The sequence below is a fragment of the Mycteria americana genome, chromosome 8 (assembly GCF_035582795.1).
Source record: "Mycteria americana isolate JAX WOST 10 ecotype Jacksonville Zoo and Gardens chromosome 8, USCA_MyAme_1.0, whole genome shotgun sequence".
NCBI classification, from domain to species: domain Eukaryota; kingdom Metazoa; phylum Chordata; class Aves; order Ciconiiformes; family Ciconiidae; genus Mycteria; species Mycteria americana.
In genome coordinates, this window is record NC_134372.1 from 1047042 (window position 1) to 1065730 (window position 18689).

General features: G+C 56.1%; 1 protein-coding gene across 2 annotated transcripts in view; it reads left to right on the top strand.

Annotated features, from left to right (window-relative positions):
* Positions 1-18689, top strand: part of PPP2R2B (protein phosphatase 2 regulatory subunit Bbeta) — a 113700-nt gene that overhangs the window by 85196 nt on the left and 9815 nt on the right. For both annotated transcript variants that reach the window (XM_075509968.1, XM_075509970.1), the window contains exons 4-6: positions 650-762; positions 12478-12655; positions 15333-15497. In XM_075509968.1, coding sequence (XP_075366083.1) covers positions 650-762; positions 12478-12655; positions 15333-15497 — 456 coding nt within the window. The remainder of the gene's footprint in view (positions 1-649; positions 763-12477; positions 12656-15332; positions 15498-18689) is intronic.

An 18689-nucleotide genomic window follows, 5' to 3' on the forward strand; every position in this document is an offset into this window, starting at 1 on the left:
ATAACTGCCATATGAGCTAGGAAGTGTAGGAGGAAAAAACCTTACGTGGGAGTCTGCTCTCGGCTGGCTTTCCCGTGGGTGTGCAGGTGTGGGGAAGGGGGGGGTGTCCGTGCGTGTGCACGAGCGTGCGACGCGCGTCGGCGGCAGGGGGAAGCAGAGCAGCCGTGTGTGGCACTGGCCCATTGCCGGGACGTCGGGTTCAGCCTCCCTGTGCTGCCCGAGCTGCCCTGTCCTGGTGCCAGCACCTTGTCACCTCCTTTGCGGGTAACGGGGCCCCGTCACTCCGTGTATCAAACACCAACCTTCAGTGCATGACCTCTGAGGCTCTGAGCCCTGGGAAATCACTTCGCCTATTATTTCTCCATTAATCCAATAGTTCTGTTGTTCAACCACCTCCTTACATCTGGAATAAACGCACCGGCAGTTGTCCGGCAGGAACAGGGAAACCAGGGCTCTGGGGATAAAGTGCTGTGGTGGCAGGTACCTCTATAACCACTTTCAGGAAGTTGCAGGTGGGGGACGCAGCAGACTTTTCACTGTTAAACCGACCAGCGTGGCCTTGGCGTGGTCTTGGCGTGGCCTTGGCGTGTCCATCAGTGGGCGGCTGGGGAGCAGCCAGCCATAATGCTCTCCTCTCTCCTGCCCCCAGATAAGACTGTGAAGCTATGGAAGGTCAGCGAGCGGGACAAGAGACCAGAGGGATACAATCTCAAGGATGAGGACGGCCGTCTCCGCGACCCCTCCATGATCACCATGCTACGGGTGAGTGTGGGGAGACCGAGGGTGCCACGGAGCCTTTCTCGGCAGGGTCTTGGATGAAAATCGCTGCTGGTGTCACCTGCGTGCCACATTACTGGTAATGCCCTCGTGACGTGACGGGTTGATGTCAGAAAGCGGGGGGGTTGCTCCTTCTCTCGGGGGCCGGTGCTGTGGCTGGTGTGTGGGCACGGGAGCGGAGGAGGGAGCTGCTGCCAGCGTAGTGCCCAGGCTGTGCCGACTCTGAGCAGGCGTGCCATGAAGCGCTGCGTTTCGTCTCGTGTCGGGCACCCCAGTGCCACGGTGCTGCTGCTGCAGTGCCCTGTGTGCCCGTGCTGGCGAGGAGGCAGTTAATGAGCTCTCCCTTCTTAGTGCATTCGCAATCGCAACTTCTGCTTCAGGAGCATAAGTGCTTTCTCTAAATGAGTTTTCCTCCCAGCCTAAGGAGATTAAAACCGGCCTCCCGAATCAAATGTAAACACCTAAGGCTACGTTTTCCATTTACTGCAAGGGGCATGGATGCACTGACCCCATTGAAGCAGCCGCCCCTGCGCCCCAGGAGCGTGTCCGTCCTGGCGAGGGGAGGCACGTGGGCACGGCAGCGCCCGTCCGCTGGGCATCGCTGTGCCCTGGGAGCTGGCTGCACCCAGCCAGCAGTGCCAGAAAATTTGCTCTTCCCCCAGTGCTGCCCTGGGATAGCTGTTTATGATCTTTAATTTGCATATAAAGAGCCAGCTCCGGCCCGAGGCGGCGTGCGCTCTGTTAGTTCAATCAGAGCTCACCCGTGCCCCGGGGAGCTCCGGCAGCTCCGGCAGCGGGTACAGGCAACGGTACAGGCAGCGCTGGAGACCCCCACCGTCTGGGCTCCAGCCCAGCATCCTCTGTGGGAGCTGGTCCCTTGGCCGCCCCCAGCAGTGAGCAGGGTGCCCCTCTGCCAACGGGGAGAAGCTGTGCTCCCCTCCGCTTGGTATTAGGGCAGAAACGGACAATAACTCCTTTAACCCGTAGGCCTAGAAATGCCAAGTATGCAGTAATTTTGTCATGACATTAGTCAGACCAGACTAGCTTGTAATTTATTAACATCCTGTCAGAATTTGCGTTTTGGGTACTTGGGGTATTTATATTTATATATATAAAATTGTTGCTATGATTACCCTTGGCTCACTTCTATGGCTTCCAGTTCCACTGCAGATGAAGCCATTGAGAACCCCAGACAGGTAGTTAATTCTCCTCTCCGTACTGAGTTGCTCCTGGTGGCTGGCAGGCATTTTTCTTTACTGAGCAAGAAAACATTTTATTTCATTTATATATGTATCTGCTGTCATGTTTCAGGCAGCATTTCCAGCCTAATATGCCGTTACCTAGACAGCCCGTTGGAGGAGTTTGCTGGGGATCTGGATGTCGGAGCTGGGGTTATCGACCCTCTGCAGGGCTGGGAGGCAGGTTTTAAAGAGATGGCCGTGCTAAGGGCTGTTACTCCAGTTAGTGCTTCCTTCTCTGGCTGAGCGCACTGGAAAAGCCCTGGGCTTACTGAGGAAACGCCGGTGACAGTTTCACCTAGGTCTGCCATCTTGGTGCCTGTGCCGAGCTCTGCTGCGGGCGGCTGTCGGCATCGGTCCCGTGCCCGGGGGCCTCCTGCAAACCCTAAGACACTGCTGGAAACCACACAAAACAGCAAATGCAGGGTCAGCGTTCTCAAAGGAGCAATTTCTGAATATTGATTTATTTTTATTTCTAGTGTATTATTTAAGAACATTGAATTTCTGGGGGAAGTGAAGCAACTCCAGAGTCCAGGATAAATGTAATGCGTACTTCTTTTCTTTTCCAACACAAACTATATTAAAACTGCCAAAACATCACTGTAACCTCTTAAGCAAAATATTTCATTATGGGAACACTGAGTTTTGACATATTGAAAAGAAGCTTTTTAACCTTTTGAAAATGCATTTTTATCTTTTGGGTTGACCTGGCTATCAGCTCTGTAGGTGTCACGACATCCGTCTCGCCTGCGGTGGCCACCAGCCGGTCAGACCTGTGCTGGCAGCATGGGGAGCGCGGGGCGATGCGTGCCGCAGCCCCGTCTGCCCAGACCCGCTGGTGGGTTCCCCCTGGCCTGGGCGAGGGGAGGCCACGAGGAGCACGGTGGGTGGCTCTGGCCATGTGGCACTGTGTCCTCTCCTGCGTGCGGTGCCGACTCTGCCGCCCTGCCCGTGGCACGGCTCAGGTTGGCTTTGCAGTGCTGTGTGTGACAAGGGGCTTAACGCTATCATTTAGCTGCTCCTCGTCCTTCTCTTACCTGTGTTACAGACGCTGGGGTGGGAAGAGCAGGCAGCCTGCGTGTGTTTGCTTGGGGGCGGGCGCAGGGTGGATGCAGGAGTGCCGAGCTGGCGGGTCGGGCTCCCATCCCGGACCTGCCTCTGCTCTCCCCTGTCTGCTCCCGCTGCGCCGGCGGGAAGCGGCCGTCGATCGATCGGAGCCCGCAGTGAGGGTAATGACTCCTCGGCAGGGCACACAGGCGATGTGGTTATGAAAATAAATAAATAATCGTCGTGCTTATCTTCGCTATTGATTGTTGGCGTGAGCTGATTGCGTTTGACCGCATCCTGGCACTTGAATTGGCGACCACAGGGCTGAAGCAGAGCCGAAAATCAACCCGGGTGTTTTTGCAAGTGCTCAACCTGAAGTTACACCATCCAGGCCGTCCATCACTGCTGGTGCCCAGCGGGGCGTCCCCAAGGATGGGCAGGGATGCAGAGACGCTGCCAGTGTGGCTGGTGCCGGGTCCGGCCCTGGGCAGCACAGTGCCAGGGATTTCCCGAGGATGTGGGCCAGCCCGCAGCGTACAGGGGCCGTGTTTGGGGGGGGGGGGCAGCCAGCCCATCCCACTGGGCACCCCCCTGCCCCGTCCCTGCTCACCCCGGGAGCAACCCTGCGCTGCTGGGGTGGGTGGAGGCAGCAGCGGTTGCTGGAGTTTGTCAGGGAAGAAGGGAATTGTGATTTTTTTTCCCTGTAGAAAGTCATACTGAAATACCAGAGAAGTGGACAGTATTTATCGGAGTCCGCTGCCTGCCTCAAAAGTTTTGGCCTTCATTTTACTTGCAGTCCATTTATTCCTGGTAGCAGCTTGATGCCATGTGGCTGGAGGAGTTTGCTACTTGGGTGTCTTCCCTTGTGCTATGAGATAAGGCGCTGCCATTCCCCGCTCACGCAGCCCCGCGGGAACATACGGCTCCTGCTTCATGGCAACGGGAAGAGGTAAAACACGATGTAAGTGCTCAGTATTATGGTTATTAGTATCTGCCTGTGCAACGCCTGCTGTCCCTGAGGACGGAAGATTGAGGAGTCTTCCGCCAGCCCCGGTTTGATCTAATGTTTTGATGATTTTACTTAGATATTTACATAGATGTAACCATTTTGCTGCAGCTTGGTGTATCTTTGACGTTTAATTGTCCTGTGATGCTCGCACTTTGGAGTAAAGCCGCATCCATCCACAGTTTAATTTTCAACCACAGACAAGCGAAAAAGAGTTTTAAAACCACCTTGCTGCAATCATCTCTTACCCATTCGTCGTAATGGTTTAAACGTACTTGATGAGCATTGTTCTCTGAGGAATTTCTAACCCACATAGTGCAAAAGGAATATTTAACTCTGCTCAGACTGTAAAGTAAGGCTTTTGCTGTCATTAAAAGAGCTCTGCTTATTTGGATAGCCCCCAGTCTAATAGCTGCAGCCCTTCGGCCTCATTTAACAGCCCCCGCGAGCTCTCGAGTGCCGCTCAGTGTACAGACGTACCTACGCCATGGGATGTGTGCAGGAAATAATTAACACAAATAATATCCAGGGCTTAAATATTTTTAAATAGAGAATGTGTTTGCTTTGATCCCTCACAGCGCAAGTCAGACTGCGGTGAAACACTGGTGTGCATCCTCCCACCGGTACCATCCTCCCTGCAGGAGGAGGAGGCTGCGGGCACCTGGGTGCTGTGTGCGGCAAAATGCTGTTTGTGCCTCTGGTGAGCCAAACTGGGGGAACCGGCCAGCAGAGGCAGCTCCTGGCCTCCCTTTCCTATAGAGAGGGTCTGATCTTTACATTGTTTGTTTAAAGAGAAGCAGCAGCAGCAGCAGGCTGTGCTCCCAGCGCTGCCTTGGCACGTAACGCCTGAGCTCCAAGCGCCACAGGGGTGGCCTTCTGCCTCCCCGATGCGCAGGGTGGAGGCTGCTGCTGAAGGATGTTCTTCTTCCAGGCCACTATGCGTTCTCAAGCCAGGCTGGGATTTCTTGCTCCACCGTGTCCCCTGCTCCTGAGCTACGTCCGCAGCAGGGAGAGCAGCCGGGGCTCCCCGGGCTGGCGGGGGCTCTGCTCAGGGGCTCTCAGGAGCGGCTGCTGCTGCCTCCCCTCCTCTGTCCCAGGGAAACCCAGGGGAGCTCAGACACCATTTGGGAACAACTTTCCCTGCCCTGGGCAGCCGATCTCTGCCCCAGGCACTTTAAAATGTTGGTAAGTAAGGAAGCACCCTGCAGACTGGCTGGTGTGCATCTAACGAGCCCAGGGACCAGTTGCTCTGGGCAGCAGGGCCCTGTCTCACCCGGGTTGTTAAGGGCTCAGGAGAATGCCGTGGTACAGAGGGTGGTTTTCTGTGGTCTCCGCTGGACACCTCCCGGGGCGAGGAATGACCCTCCCAGGCCAAGTGCGACGTGGGTGCGATGAGCGGGTGCGTTGGTGTGCCCGGTCCTTGGAGTTTGTAGCTGTCACAAATCTCTCTCTGATCAAGAGCTACCACTTCACTCTCTCAGTTCCAGCAAAATCCGTCACAAATCCCATTTTATATCTCCCATTTTGCCAAAGCACTCGGATTTCTTGGCCCCTGGGCGCGGTTTCCTGGGGAGGCTGTGCTGTGTTCCTGCTGCATCCAGGGCACCCGGCGGGCAGCCCCAGAGCGGGGCTGTGTGATGGGAGAGGGAAAGCGATGGGGGATGCTTCAGAGGAGGACGGCTGTGCTGCTGCATTTCTGCCCCAGCAGAGAGATTTGTTGTCTTTTCCTTGTGTATATTCTCCAAAGCATTATCATTTAAATGACAAGGCAATGTGAAACATTTGGCTTTTTTTGGCTATAAAGTGCACATGGCAGAACTAATCCATTTCAAATGATTGTCATCAAACCATTGCCACAGAAATTAAAAAGAAAAGGATTTTCCCATATTCATTACTCACATTGCTCTAAAGCAGCTCAACGTGTAATGCTTGCGTGCTCGGCTGCCCTTTGGTAGCCTGGCCCCTCTGCCCGAGCAGGGCAGCATCGGGCTCACCACCAGACAGTGCCGTCTCTGGGAAGCCGGCGCGCTGGTCTGGGACGTGCTGGGGACCTGTGTGGTCCTGGCTGGAGGCGCTTGATTTCTGTTGCTCTTGAAGCAGCACCCTGTATGAAGAAGGAAGGGCTTGGCTCGGTCTCCCGCTGAGGCACGGCCAGTCTGCAGGGCTCGGGCTCCGAAGTCACCGTGGGGGTAACGGTGGTTCCCCAGGGACGGGCAGCGCCAGCGCCTCGCGCCGCGGCTGCGGGGCTCAGGAGGGCCTGGCTGGGCGTGGGGACGGGGCGCTGGCGGCACGGCCGCAGCGAGTCTGCAGGGCGGGGACTCCCCCCGGCCCAGCCAGCGGCAGCACCCAGCCCGCCAGCGCGCGCTGCCTGCGCCCCTGCTTCAGTCTGCAGGTACTTGGCAACAAATGAAAGAGTTTTCCTGCTGCTTTTCTCATTTTTTTGCTTTTTGCAGGTCGTGAGTTGAATTCTTTCTTTTCTGGTGAAAACTCATTGTTCATCCTTCTAATATTTGTAAACTCGCCTTGAAATGCCGATGACCAGTACTGACCTTTCAGATATTTTTTTTTCATCTCTTTTTCCACAGCAATTACACTGCTGGTATCTGTGTCTAGACGTACTGTAAAAACAATGTGCCGGGCAGAATTATCAAACGGGTTTGGATTGCTTTGAATTTGTGTTTGGTAACGTGGCTGTACTTCTACACGCTTATCCTGGGAAAAGTAGGAAAATTGTAAACTGCTAGGTGGGATTTTACTGACACTGGCTCTTTTTCAGCAGGAGAAATAAGTTAGAAAATATCTTTTCAAACAATCACATCTTTAAGGGGAATGCAATTCTAATGAGAGTGGCATGAAGGATTCAGGAGTTTTAACTTCAGATAAGAAAAATGTTCTGTTTGTTCTTTGAGGTTACTGCAAACTTATTCAGGATTTAGGTACAGATGGTGAAAGTAATCCTGGAGTGTAATAACTGAACTAGGACAAATTCTCAGTTACCAACCAAAAAAATCCTATAATGCTATAAAAATTATACAGAGAATGGGAAATGTGGGGTGATTTGGGCTGCATGTGGAACGACACTTGCAGTCAATGCTCAGCCTTGCACTAAAAACCCTTCGTGAACTGGCCCCGTTTTTTTGGGGGGGGGGTATTTGTGTTGGTGGCCCGAAGAGTTGGCCCACACGGACTAACTTCAGGCTTTGAACTCCGCTCCTTGGTGCGGATGAGCAGAGCCCAGCAGACGCTCCTGCGACTCAGCCCCCGTTGCGGCTGGGGCCCGCTGCCCACAAATGGCTCACGTTGGCTTCTGCCGGGGCATCCAAGTGGGGACAGAAGGACGATAGCCCCGCTTCTGCCCTGCCGCGGGGCTGGGGGCTCCGGAGGGGGCACGGGGCAGGCAGCGCAGGGACCGGCACGCAGCCAGGTACGGTGTCACACCTCCTCCCCCTCCAGCTCCGACTCCTGCGGCCGCGGGTGTGCGCCGAGCGCCTGCCGGTGCCGGCGCCCTGCGGCGTGCCAGCAGCCTCCTCTGTGGCGGAGCGGTCACTGGGAAGCTGGACACGGCTCGGGCTGGCAGGGCTGCCAGGCAGCACACGCTCCCGCTCCGGCGCCGCAGTGCTGGCTGCAGCGTCCTCCCTGCGGAGCCGGTGTCCGTGGTCCTCCCCCTGCTCCTGGCCCCCAGCCGGGACCCAGACCCTTTTGGGGCAGCCTGCACCTTTTGGACCTGCATACGCGGAGGTGGATCTTCAGTTGGCTGCAAGTCTTGTGCCTGCATTTCATTGTATGAAGAAAGGCTCAGTAACAGGCAACAGAAGAAACGGCGTTAGCGTGATGCTTAGCAGGGAGGGAAACGTCTAGGGAAAAGAGATGAAACCAGAAGCTCTCTCAGCTGCATGGGCCAGTAATGAGATAGCAGTTTATTCTCCCACAGGAAGGTACCTTCCACACTTCATGGGGAAGTCCAATAAGACAAAATCCTGAAGAGCATGAAATTGTCAGTCTGCCATGAAAATAGTGTTTGATGCATATTTTGTCTGCAAAATATTAATCTGCAGGCAGCGTTGGCCAGTTACAGAATATGCCTTTTGTAGGTAAGAAATAAACATCGGGGAGCACATTCAGAGCAGCTCAGCTGCTGGAGTGGGTGAAGAACCTTGCCGGATTTATCCCCGAGCAGCTAGCTCTGCTCTCGGATTTGCCAGGAACTGGATTACATTTTCCTTCTTGCCAACCCAAGGCTAGGGTTAATCTGGGCTTCAGCTGTGACTAATTCCACTTGGCTGGATCCTGCTGCGCGAGGCTGCGGAGCAAACTGCGCCAGGCAGCGCTTGCGCGGCGCAGGGGCGGGTGGGCTGGCGGAACGGGGCTACGCCCGGGCGGCCGCGCTGGCCTGGTGCCGCCGCCGCCGCCACTCGGCTTGCGCCAGAAAGGGCAGAGCTTGTCCGGCTGCAAATGCAAAAGGAGAGTGGAAAGCTCTGCCCTGTCCGCTGGTTTGCAGCATCGCGGTTAGACGTGAGCGCTGCCGTACACGCCGAGCGGGCCGCAGTGGGAGCTGCTCTGCAGTCGCCATTGCAGCCGCTGCGCTGCCGGGCTGGCCTGCTGCCGGTCCCGCGGCACGCAGCAGATAACTGCAGAGCTTCGACTGCTGTTGGTGCTGAGGCTTGGTAACCCCTGACGAGGTGGGCACCGGAGAGACACCTAAATGGATTATTTATGGATTTTTTTTAATGGCTGCTACCCTGGGTCAGATTTGTATCTCAGCGTAAGTGCCGTGCGGCTCCATTGTGCTAAGAGGATTTCCATGGAGGTAACTGAGAGCAAAGCCTCCTTCTCCATTTCACAGAAACGGGTGTGAGGTCCCAACGCTGACGAGTCTGCGGTCGCCCGCTCCCCCGTCTGCCCATAGCCTGTGCGCGGGCGGGCGCAGGACCCGCGCCGGGCGATGCTGGGGCGCGGCAGCAGCTTTCTGGGGCAGAGGTGGCACCGCTGCTTTGCTGGTCTGCGCTGGGCTTTCCCTTCGTAGCCAGCCCTGTCAAATTCACACCCTTCAGGGATTTTTGGCCTCCAGCGTGTCGCGTGAGAAGGATTCCCAGCAGCGCTTTCGCCTTGCGTGTCGGTGGTTGAGTCCCGTCTCTCTGCGGGGCTGTGCTGGGGGCTTGTGTCACTGGTCCGAGCCCCAGTGACGGGCAGCTCAAACCCTGCGCGCGTTGGACTTGTGATTGTGAGAGGTTATGGGACCGCGTCATCCTGGAGCCTCGGCCTTCATCTTTTTCCCCTGTATATTGGCTTGTGTTTTGGAAACACTGCATGCCGTGTAGCACCTCTGGGCGGAGGACGAGGCTTTCCTGAGAAACACCAAGTCTCTGCATCTCTTCAGGCCACGTCCATCACAGTGCCTTGAATGACGAGGAGAAGCTCTGCCACACGAAGCTTTTCCCCCTGGGAGCAGGGAGCATTTGGTGGCAGTCGACATGGCAGACAATGAAAGGGGGAAACGTGATGGGAACAGGGGACAAAGTAGTGAAGCGTCAGCAATCACTGACGTCGCGCTACCCGCGCCGTGGGCCTTCGCTTGGCGGCTGGAGGTGGCAGGAGGAAACGCAGCACCGGCAGCGGGAAGGGGCCAGGGCACGCCGGCTCCCTCCGTGCCCCAGCCACGGAGAAAATGAGTTTTACAGCTCAAGGGAGGATTAGTGCCTCATTAACTCAGGAAAGGGGAAGCCTTCGCCAAACAAGGCGAGAGGAATCGAGTGCCATGTGCGCTTTGAATGAGTGGGACCGGCTCTTTTGCAGGGGGTGCCTGCTAAAGGCAGAAAGAAAAATTAAGACATATTTTGTTTTAAATGAAAAATGACCGGCATTCTCCCCCTTCCTGAAAACAGAAAGTAATTTAATTTATTAGTGGTTTATTTTATTTGACAGCCTTTCTATGTACTTGATGCGGTTTGTTACACTGAATTACCCTTTAATAATGGGTATATATAATACCAGAGCCTGCCCTGCAGGTTGGCTCCGTAATTGAAGGAGGGATGCACTGAGCAGGTCTCTGTGCTGTTGGGGATTGCCATGGCAATGCTGATGGGAGCAGGGTGGTTTAGGCAGACACTGGTTTGGACTCTGCGTGCTTCAAAAAAAAAAAAAGACCAAGTTTCAGTTGCTGTCACGTTGCCCCATTTGTTGGGCGCTTTCTCTTCGGCGTCTCTGACCGCTGCCACCCCGAGCCGCTCCCTGCCTGCCCAGCTGGGCTGGGGACGGCGTGGCTGCGGCACCAGAGCAGTCTGCAGGGTCTTCCCTCAGACCACCCTTTCTTTTCCTTTATTGCACGTTAAGCAGAAACGTAACACGGGTGCCCGTCAGCCGCTGGAACGGGCCCCGGGGCGCGGGGAGTTGCGTTGCTGGAGACCAGGCAGCGCGCTAGGAAAGACGCAGCCAGGAGCAGTCCCATGGTGGCGAGTGGGGAGGGGGAGGCCGAAGGCTCTTCTCTGCCCAAGATCCGCGTGTCGGCGAGGGCGCGCGTCAGTGCCAGCACCGGGGTCGAGCCGTCGGCACAGACTCGCGTCAGCCTCCCCCACGGTGGAGGTGTTTCCAGCCGGCTTCAGGGCAGGCTTAAGCAGAGAAGAGATTAAACCCAGGCTGGGGCCCAGCCCGCACGGGGCAGCTGCTCCCCTTGGCCGTCCTGAGATGGGGCTTTGCCTTCCGCTGCAAGATTTCTGCTGTCGTGGGATGAGAGCCCCAAGCCGGTGTCTGCTCCCAGTGCGTTCCTGGCTGCTCCTGCCTCAAAAATCAGTGCTTTCAGGTTTAAACACTTAACTGTTGATACCCTTAAGCAAAAGCTCGCAGCGTGTGGTGAGAAGGGGCATGGACACTTGCTGTTTTCCATATTCCAGTGCAGATTCTTGCCACGGTAGTGGGTAAAAAATCCTACCTTAACAAAATACTCACGGGTGACCAGGTTTGTTCCTCTCGTGGGGTTTTACCTAGTGACGGACCAAGTTCCAGACATAAAAAGCTCCCCAGAATTTGGCTCTGAAGTAACATGTGGAGACTTTTCTTGGCTGGAGAGTTTATCTTAGCTCTGTGGTTGTGAGTAGTTGCCATATAAGAATCGGGTAGGGAAACCTGCTGGGGCACTGGAAGTTGCAGATGGCCACGCTGCTCTGGCTCAGACCCGGCTTGCCCTGGTTGCTTCGCGCTGCAGTGCGCACTGCTGGGCTCCTGCCGGGGACCGGGACTGGCCCGGGGTTTGATCGCGAGGTGCGGTCGGGCTGCACAGCATCGTCTCGCTGAGTGAAATCCTCTGCCGAAGCCTTTCCTGTACTTATTTTTGTGCCCGGTGAGGCCTGGTGTAACCATTGAACCCTTTCCCTTTGCCCAACCGTCATGTTTCCAATGGTCTGGATGACAGGCGGTTCCCGTAATCCCTGAGCAAAGCGCGAGCCTCCATCCCCAGATGGCTGAGCAGAGTCCTTCAGCGGCAAACGATGCATCATTGACTGTGTCAGGCTGAATTAGCAGGCAGGCTCGTCACGTTAAGCTCAGGCTCTGAGCTGGCAGTCCCTGTGCTCTAGTGTCGCTCAAGCTGGCTGTCACACTCCTGTCCCCACCTCTGCAGCCATGGGAAATCTCTTTGGGCAGCACACAGTAATGAAGTAGCTTGAGGGAATAGCTTACTGGCAAACGGGAGCACAGACGGACACCTTTCTAGTGTATTAAGTTGCCTTAAGAGCGTTATGGCTGAAGTTATTACTTACATTGCTCCTTGCGTACGCTGTTCCTACTGCATCTCTCCATCCCCTGATGTTTACATGAGTTGTGCTTATTAATCTAAAGGCAAACGTGTGTAGCTCTGTTTCTAGTCCCCCATCTGTCCCTGCCCTGTGTGTTCCCTTTCCCCGTCTCTTCTCATCTCTTACCTCCGTCACTTCACTGTGAAGCAAATGCAGAAAAGTTAAAAGAAAAATCTGTGCTGACCTGGTGCTCTCAAGAAATGTATTTCTGTTAGAAGTGCTCCAGGAATGTCAGATTCCAGTTAACAGTGACAAAACAAGGCAGGCAAAACAAGGTTTTTGGTTTGTTTGGGTTTTTTTTCCAAAGAAAAACATGGCTGCAGCAGAGATCCGAGCCTGGTTTACTGGGCTCTCACTGCCTCTCTGCAGTCTAACCGTACTGGTGCCTCTTTCAAAAGTGAAAGGCTTTCCTGTCTGCACGTCCTTCTGTTCATACGCTTAGAAAGGTGTTAGGTTTCCTTGGTGAGAGTGTGGAGGGTGGGATGGAGCGCTGCCAGCCGGAGCTGCGCGGGCCCCGCCGTGGCCGTGGGGGCGTCCCCCCCCGGGCTGGGTGCTGGCGTGGGTCGGGTGGGACAGCCGGACCCCGTCCCTGGGTGCTGACGCTCTGCTTCCCATCCCGCAGGTGCCCGTGCTCCGGCCCATGGACCTGATGGTGGAGGCCACCCCCCGGCGGGTGTTTGCCAACGCACATACCTACCACATCAACTCCATCTCCGTCAACAGCGACTACGAGACCTACATGTCAGCGGATGACCTGAGGATAAACCTGTGGAACTTTGAAATCACAAATCAAAGTTTTAGTATCCTTTGGTGCGTGCTGCCCCGCGGCCCCTGGGATGGTCCCAGCCCGGCCAAGAGCAGGAATAAGGGAGGTGCCTCAGCTGGCAAGTGGGGTGTAAAAGCCCTGGGAGCCTAGACACGGGCAAATGTCAGTGGGAGAAGGAGAAAGCTGGACGGGGAGACAGGTCCCTGGTGAAGGTGAGTGGCGGAGGGGGGACCTGCGAGGTCCAGCTCCGTGGGAGGCAGCAGAGCCGTGCCTGTGTCTGCTGCGGTGGTGACCGAGCAGGTAGCGCAGCGTCTCGCCTGGCCCTGTCCCCACACCCCGATCACGGTTCGTTGGTACAGGAGCTTCACCTCTGGCAAGGGCTCACAGGGGCTCAGGAGTACAAAACAGTGCTGTCCGCCGTGCATCCAGCTGCAGAACACCTGAGATCCCGTCCCCAGGTGTCATTACCAAGGCACTTCCCTCTCGTCTCTGCCTGTGCTGCCGGGCCGAGCCGGGCCACCGGCAGGCACATTCAGCCGTCACACCGAGCTGCTCCCTCTGTGGTGCAGGGCTCAGCTGGCATCGTCGTGACTGCTGCCTCCCGGTGTGGGTGACACATTTTTGAATTTTGCCTGCAGGGTCTGCGTGGGGTGGGCGGGAGGGAGGGGGGTCCGCGGGTGATGGAGAAGACAGACGCCTTGGGGAAGATGGAGAGAGGAAATATTAATGGTGCAGTCTCCATTGTACCCTGCAGCGGGGTGACAGGCTGCCAGTCACAGTCATACAAATGAGGTCGTGCCAGTCACCCTTGTAACAGCCGCATCAGAAATAATAACAACGGGGCACTAATCATTGGTGATATTTATATAGTGTTTCCTACTGAGAAACCCCCAGGGCATGTGCCAAATTTAGGCAGCTGGAGAGGATTTCAGCAGTCACAGGCGTGCGGCTGGCAGGAGCTCGAAGTGGGTATGGTTGAGCAGGGCTGCAATGTGCATTGCGTTTTGGGGAAGAAGATGAGGAGTACTAAATTTGGGTAGAACCTCAGGGAGTTTAGATGGCCTGAGGGAGTTTGGCCAAGGTACAAGTGCAGCACCCAAAACGCTTGCTAAGAGTTGATGGAGAAATGTCACCACCAGCGAGGTGTCCACTCAGATGTCCCATCCCACCGTCTTGCCGGTGTGTCGGTGTCACCTCTCTGCCCGGTGCCTTGGAGCCCCTTCCTGGGGTGTCCCCGGTTTGGCTGCATTTGGCCGAGCCGCGGGACCAGCCCCACCGGGCTCTCCGCAGGGTACCCGATGGGGCGCTGGGTGATGCTGGCATTGCGGGGAGAAGAGCTGTGGCAGCACCGCCTGCCTGCCCGGGGGGGTGAGGAGCACATCGCCGGTTTTCACTTTTGTGGATAAAAAACAAATCTGGTCCCTGCCTGACTGAGAGCTGAAAAGAGGCAGTGCTATGGACTGGAGTTTCTTAGTTTTGTGCCTGTCACCCACCCGCTGCACAGGTTGATGGGGTTTGAAACCTCTGCTGAGCAAAGCATCGGGGCTGTCGTGAGAGGTTATTGCGGGTCAGAAGTGCAGGATCGCTACAGAGCCACGGGGAGCGCAGCGGCATCGTGACACAGTGCGGTCCTGTACCGCTTCTCATTGCAGACTGTCGGCATGCCTTACAAACACCAGTACATCCAGACTTGCGGCGGTTTGGGAGGGAGCGATCGCTGTCCCGCAGGGCCATGTGCTGGGCTCAGGTCTGGCTTGAACTGGGATCCAGGTTCTGCTGCGGACCAGCAGCACGGCCAGGCTGTGAAACCACTCAGTGGCTGTGAACTGCAGCGGCTTCTTCTGCGGGAATGCTCGCTGTTGTAAAACGCCCCACATGGGTGAGAAATTCGTATCTTCTTCTTCTTTTTTTTTTTTTTTAACTTCTGTCTTACCAGGAGCAGCAGGATCTTAATTTGCTTTCCAGGGGGTGAGGAAAGGTGCTGTTTCTTTTTCCCCCTCTGCACAGTGGGTGAATCGTCCCATGCTGGGTGTCTGGATTGCACTGTACGATCTGAAGCCGCTTCCACCAGTGACCGCTGGCTTGGTGTCAGGCTGGGACAGACGCTTGTCAGCCGTCCCCTGCGGCACCGAGATGCTCTGTGGGGCTGTGCAGGTCCTTGCTGGCACCATCCATGGGGCCTGGGGACAGGGTCTGCAGCTCGGTTTTCAACCCAGCATTTCACTGAGCTCAAGCATGTGAAATGTTTTGGAAATTACACATCCCTGGGAAGCCACCCCTGGGCTGTGGTGGTTTACTCTTGGTCGTCATGCTCTGGGTTTTGTTTCCTCCCTGTTGTTTTTGGTGCGGTTACTCACCGTGCCCCGGCCCTGCAATAAAAGACGTTTACTCTGGCCCGGGGCGAATGGGCAGAGTCAGGTCTCATGCCACGCAGCGGGGCTCCAGGCTGTGGTACTGGAGCCGCGGTCCCCGGCTGAACAGAAAACATGATGGACGTTGGCTTTCCCCTGCGCTGGCGCTGGCTGGTCCCGGCTCGGTGCTGCGGTTCTGCCCCAGGACGGTGCTGCTCTCCCGGGAACACCTGGTTTGCACGGGGCGAGGGGAAGCCCAGGTGCCCAGAGACGCCGGCAGGAGGGGCGGTGGGAGGAGACCCCATGGGAGGAGCGGGGTCTGGGCCGGGCTACGTGCGGCTCCTTGACTCGCCCTGCCAGACATCGTGGACATCAAGCCAGCCAACATGGAGGAGCTGACAGAGGTGATCACGGCCGCCGAGTTCCACCCGCACCACTGCAACACCTTCGTCTACAGCAGCAGCAAAGGCACCATCCGGCTGTGTGACATGCGCACCTCCGCCCTCTGCGACCGCCACGCCAAGTGTGAGTACAGCCCCCGCCAGTGGGACGGCCGGGACGGCGTCCCCTTTGGGTTAAAAGAGCCCAAAAAAAGGAGTGCGGAGACAGACCTGGGCTGAGGTCTGCCCTGCCACCTCGCCCCATCCTCCCTCCAGGTGTGCCGGGCTCTGGTCTGGTCCTGCCTGCCCCTGGGCGTTCCCACGGCCACCTGCCCTCAGTCCTGCCCGTCCCGAAAGGAGCAGCTTCCCCTGGGTCCCAGCCCCACACCCTTTGGGGGAGCACGTGAAAAACCCCACGGTGATGTTTCGGCAGCAGCGGGTCCGAGGGGTCACTGGGCTGCCGGTGCACAGCAACTATGGAGCTGTCAATGCCAGAAGACAGGGAGTGCTGTGTTCCTTCAGGCTGTTTGTCCAAATAGCCCATGTCCTGTTGTCAACTGTGGTTGATGCCGCAGGGGTCAGGATGTGCAGAAAACCCCCTCAAAATTCCAAGTAAGCTGGGCTAGGGAGCTTGTCCTCGGTCCTCCCTGGGCCAACGCGATGAGTGAGCTGCTGCCGAGGCAGCCAGCCGAGCCTGGTTCCTGCTCAGCCTGTACGTGTCAGGGGGTCGCTGCTGGAAATATTCTCCGTATCAGCACCTGCTCAGTAAAACACCGGCACGAACACCTACAGCATTTGTGGGTGGGCTGGTAAATACCTGTCGCTGTTCTTTGTGCCCTGGCAGTTCTGGAAGGCAGCTCTGTGCCGAGCGCAGTGTTGTAAATAAGACACAAAGATGGGACAGACCGAAAGGAGTTGGGTATCTGCCTTAAAGACAGCGAAATACGGCAGAAGCAAGGACCGCTGTGCTGTGTGACTGGACAGCTAAACTCCTGTGTCTCCTGCTCATGTTTGAGTTTTCTTCAGAAAAAGGCCAATATCTTGTGGGAAATTAAGGAGATTTTCAGTATTCAAAGTGTGATCATGTTACGAGAACAAGATGCACAAACTGGGTGCAACTTACTGGAGCCCCATGCTAATAACCTACATCCAGAGAGCACCTGGGCGTGTTCCAGATTTAGGTTTTCTGGAGGCGATAGGGAATTACACGCCAGCTGTTGCTTCTGGGCTTTTGAGCTGAGGTCGCAGTCTGATACCTGTTTTTAAACTGGAGAAAAGTAGATGGAGAGGAAAGCTTACATCGCTGGCTGGACGTTCAGAAACGTCGAATGGCAGTTCTTCCAAATCCTGAGCAAAACACACCTTTCTATTCTTGCATTTCCCGACCGTGTCTCGCAGTCCTACAGTGACGGCTCCCAGCTGAGAATCAGAATACAATTAAGGAGCAAACAAAATTCATTTTCTTGACACTTCAGCGGCAGAAGCCCCCCCGGCATTTCCCTTTGTTTGGGTACTGCTGCGTCCCTCCAGCCCTCGGCGAGCACACCGGCCAGCGGTGAATCCCGGCTCGGTTTGACCTCTCCTGTGACATTTCCTTATTGATTTCCCTCCATCCCTCAGAAGCATCAGCCTCAGTCAATTGCAGTTCAGCAGATGTGTGAGTAGAAATTGAGACAGTTCATCAAAGTTCAAAATGAAAAGCAACATTGGCTTTTGGAGGCGAATCCTCCAACGGAGACATTTAATAACTGTCAATATTTAATAAAAATGCAGAAGATAGCACTGCACGTCCCAGTCATGTTTATTTAGATAGATGCAGTGTGCTGCTCAGGGCCAGCTTTTTTATGTGCTTCTCTTATTAAATTTTGTTTGCCCATTTTATTTGAGGCTCCTGCGATCTGTGACATTGTGCCTGTTACCTCCAGCCGCGTAGCTGGCCTAGGAGAGAACAGCAGCTTCCGTATGGAAATGCCCGCTCCGCAGGGATGCGAAGAGCCGTGTGCTGCAACGCTAGGAGGGGCGGTGGCCCTGCGAGGGGATGCCTGCCCGGCCACACCACGCACAAGGAAATCGCGTGCGTTGTCCGAAGCACCGCAGGAAGCCAAAGGGGAGATCGGGATTCCTGGAGCAGCTGGTGATGCCGGCAAAAGTAATCCTGTTTGAAAAGCATATGGGAAAGTGAGCAAAAACCCTGTTGGGGGTTACTACAGTTATCTCCCCACAGCAAAAGGCATTGGGCTTTCCACTTCTTTTTTAAGGAGCCACCTGTGATTGTACCTACCAGACTCCTGAAACGAAAGGCTCAGCGTACAGCCCGTTTCCCAAAGGGCACCTTTGCCTTCTTGTCTTCTCACTGCTGACTGCGTTACAGCAACGCTACCAAACATTTATTCTTTGCTGAAAACAGTTTCAGCTTTGGTTAGAAATAAGCACACGAAGCTGCTGTGATAAGGTAACCGGCAGCTTACAGATTTTACCCTCCAATATTGCAGGTGTATTTCTAAAACAAGCCCTCCCCTCCTGGTACTTGGGCAGGCACTGCTGCCTTTTGGGGCAGCCCAGGGAGGAGGACCCGGCCAGGCTCTGCGTCGCTGCCGCTTTCCAAGCACCCGGTGGAAAGGCCGCCAGTCTCGCTGAGGAGCAGGAGCACCCCGTGGGCTGCGCAGCTCTTCCTGGCCATCTCGGGGTTTCCTTTGGTCTGCGTCCCCACGGAGAGGGTGCTGATGGAAGCCGCTCGGGATGGAGGGCTGGCAGAGGGAGACGGTGCGGGGAGGGCAGCTCCTGCTCAGTGTCAGAGGAAAACAGGTTTGTTGTGTAACAGAGAATTAGTGCTCAGAAATCCTTTCCGTGAGCTCAGCAGCCCGGATCTGCTTCTGCAGCAGGAGCAAAGCCACACGAAAGCCTTCAGCCAGGAAGCAAAAATAGCTCCCCGAGCCCCGTGCCCTGCCCAGCCGTGTGCTTGGTTCTCAGACCCGACCAGGCAGCACTGCCTGCGTGCTGTGACCCCAGCCCTGGCAGAGCCCCCGCTGCTCCCAGCGCCAGGACCGGGGAGGGTCCGGGCATGCCGCAGAGGAACGGGCGGCCGTGGCCCTGCTGCCCGGCGGCCGTGGGGACGGTGCTGGCAGGGTCTGGGGACGGCAGCGTCCAGCCACCCCGCGACAAGCAGCTTCCCCCCATCCTGCCTCGGGGCTGCCAGGGCCCATGTTGGTGCTCGGAGCACGCTGCCAAAAGCGCTTTGTTAGTCTGTACCTCATCCGTCAGGAAGAGGAACATGTTTTGTTGCTTTGCTACAGATAGGAAGAATGAGGCAGAAAAGCAAATCACTCAAGTTCACGGG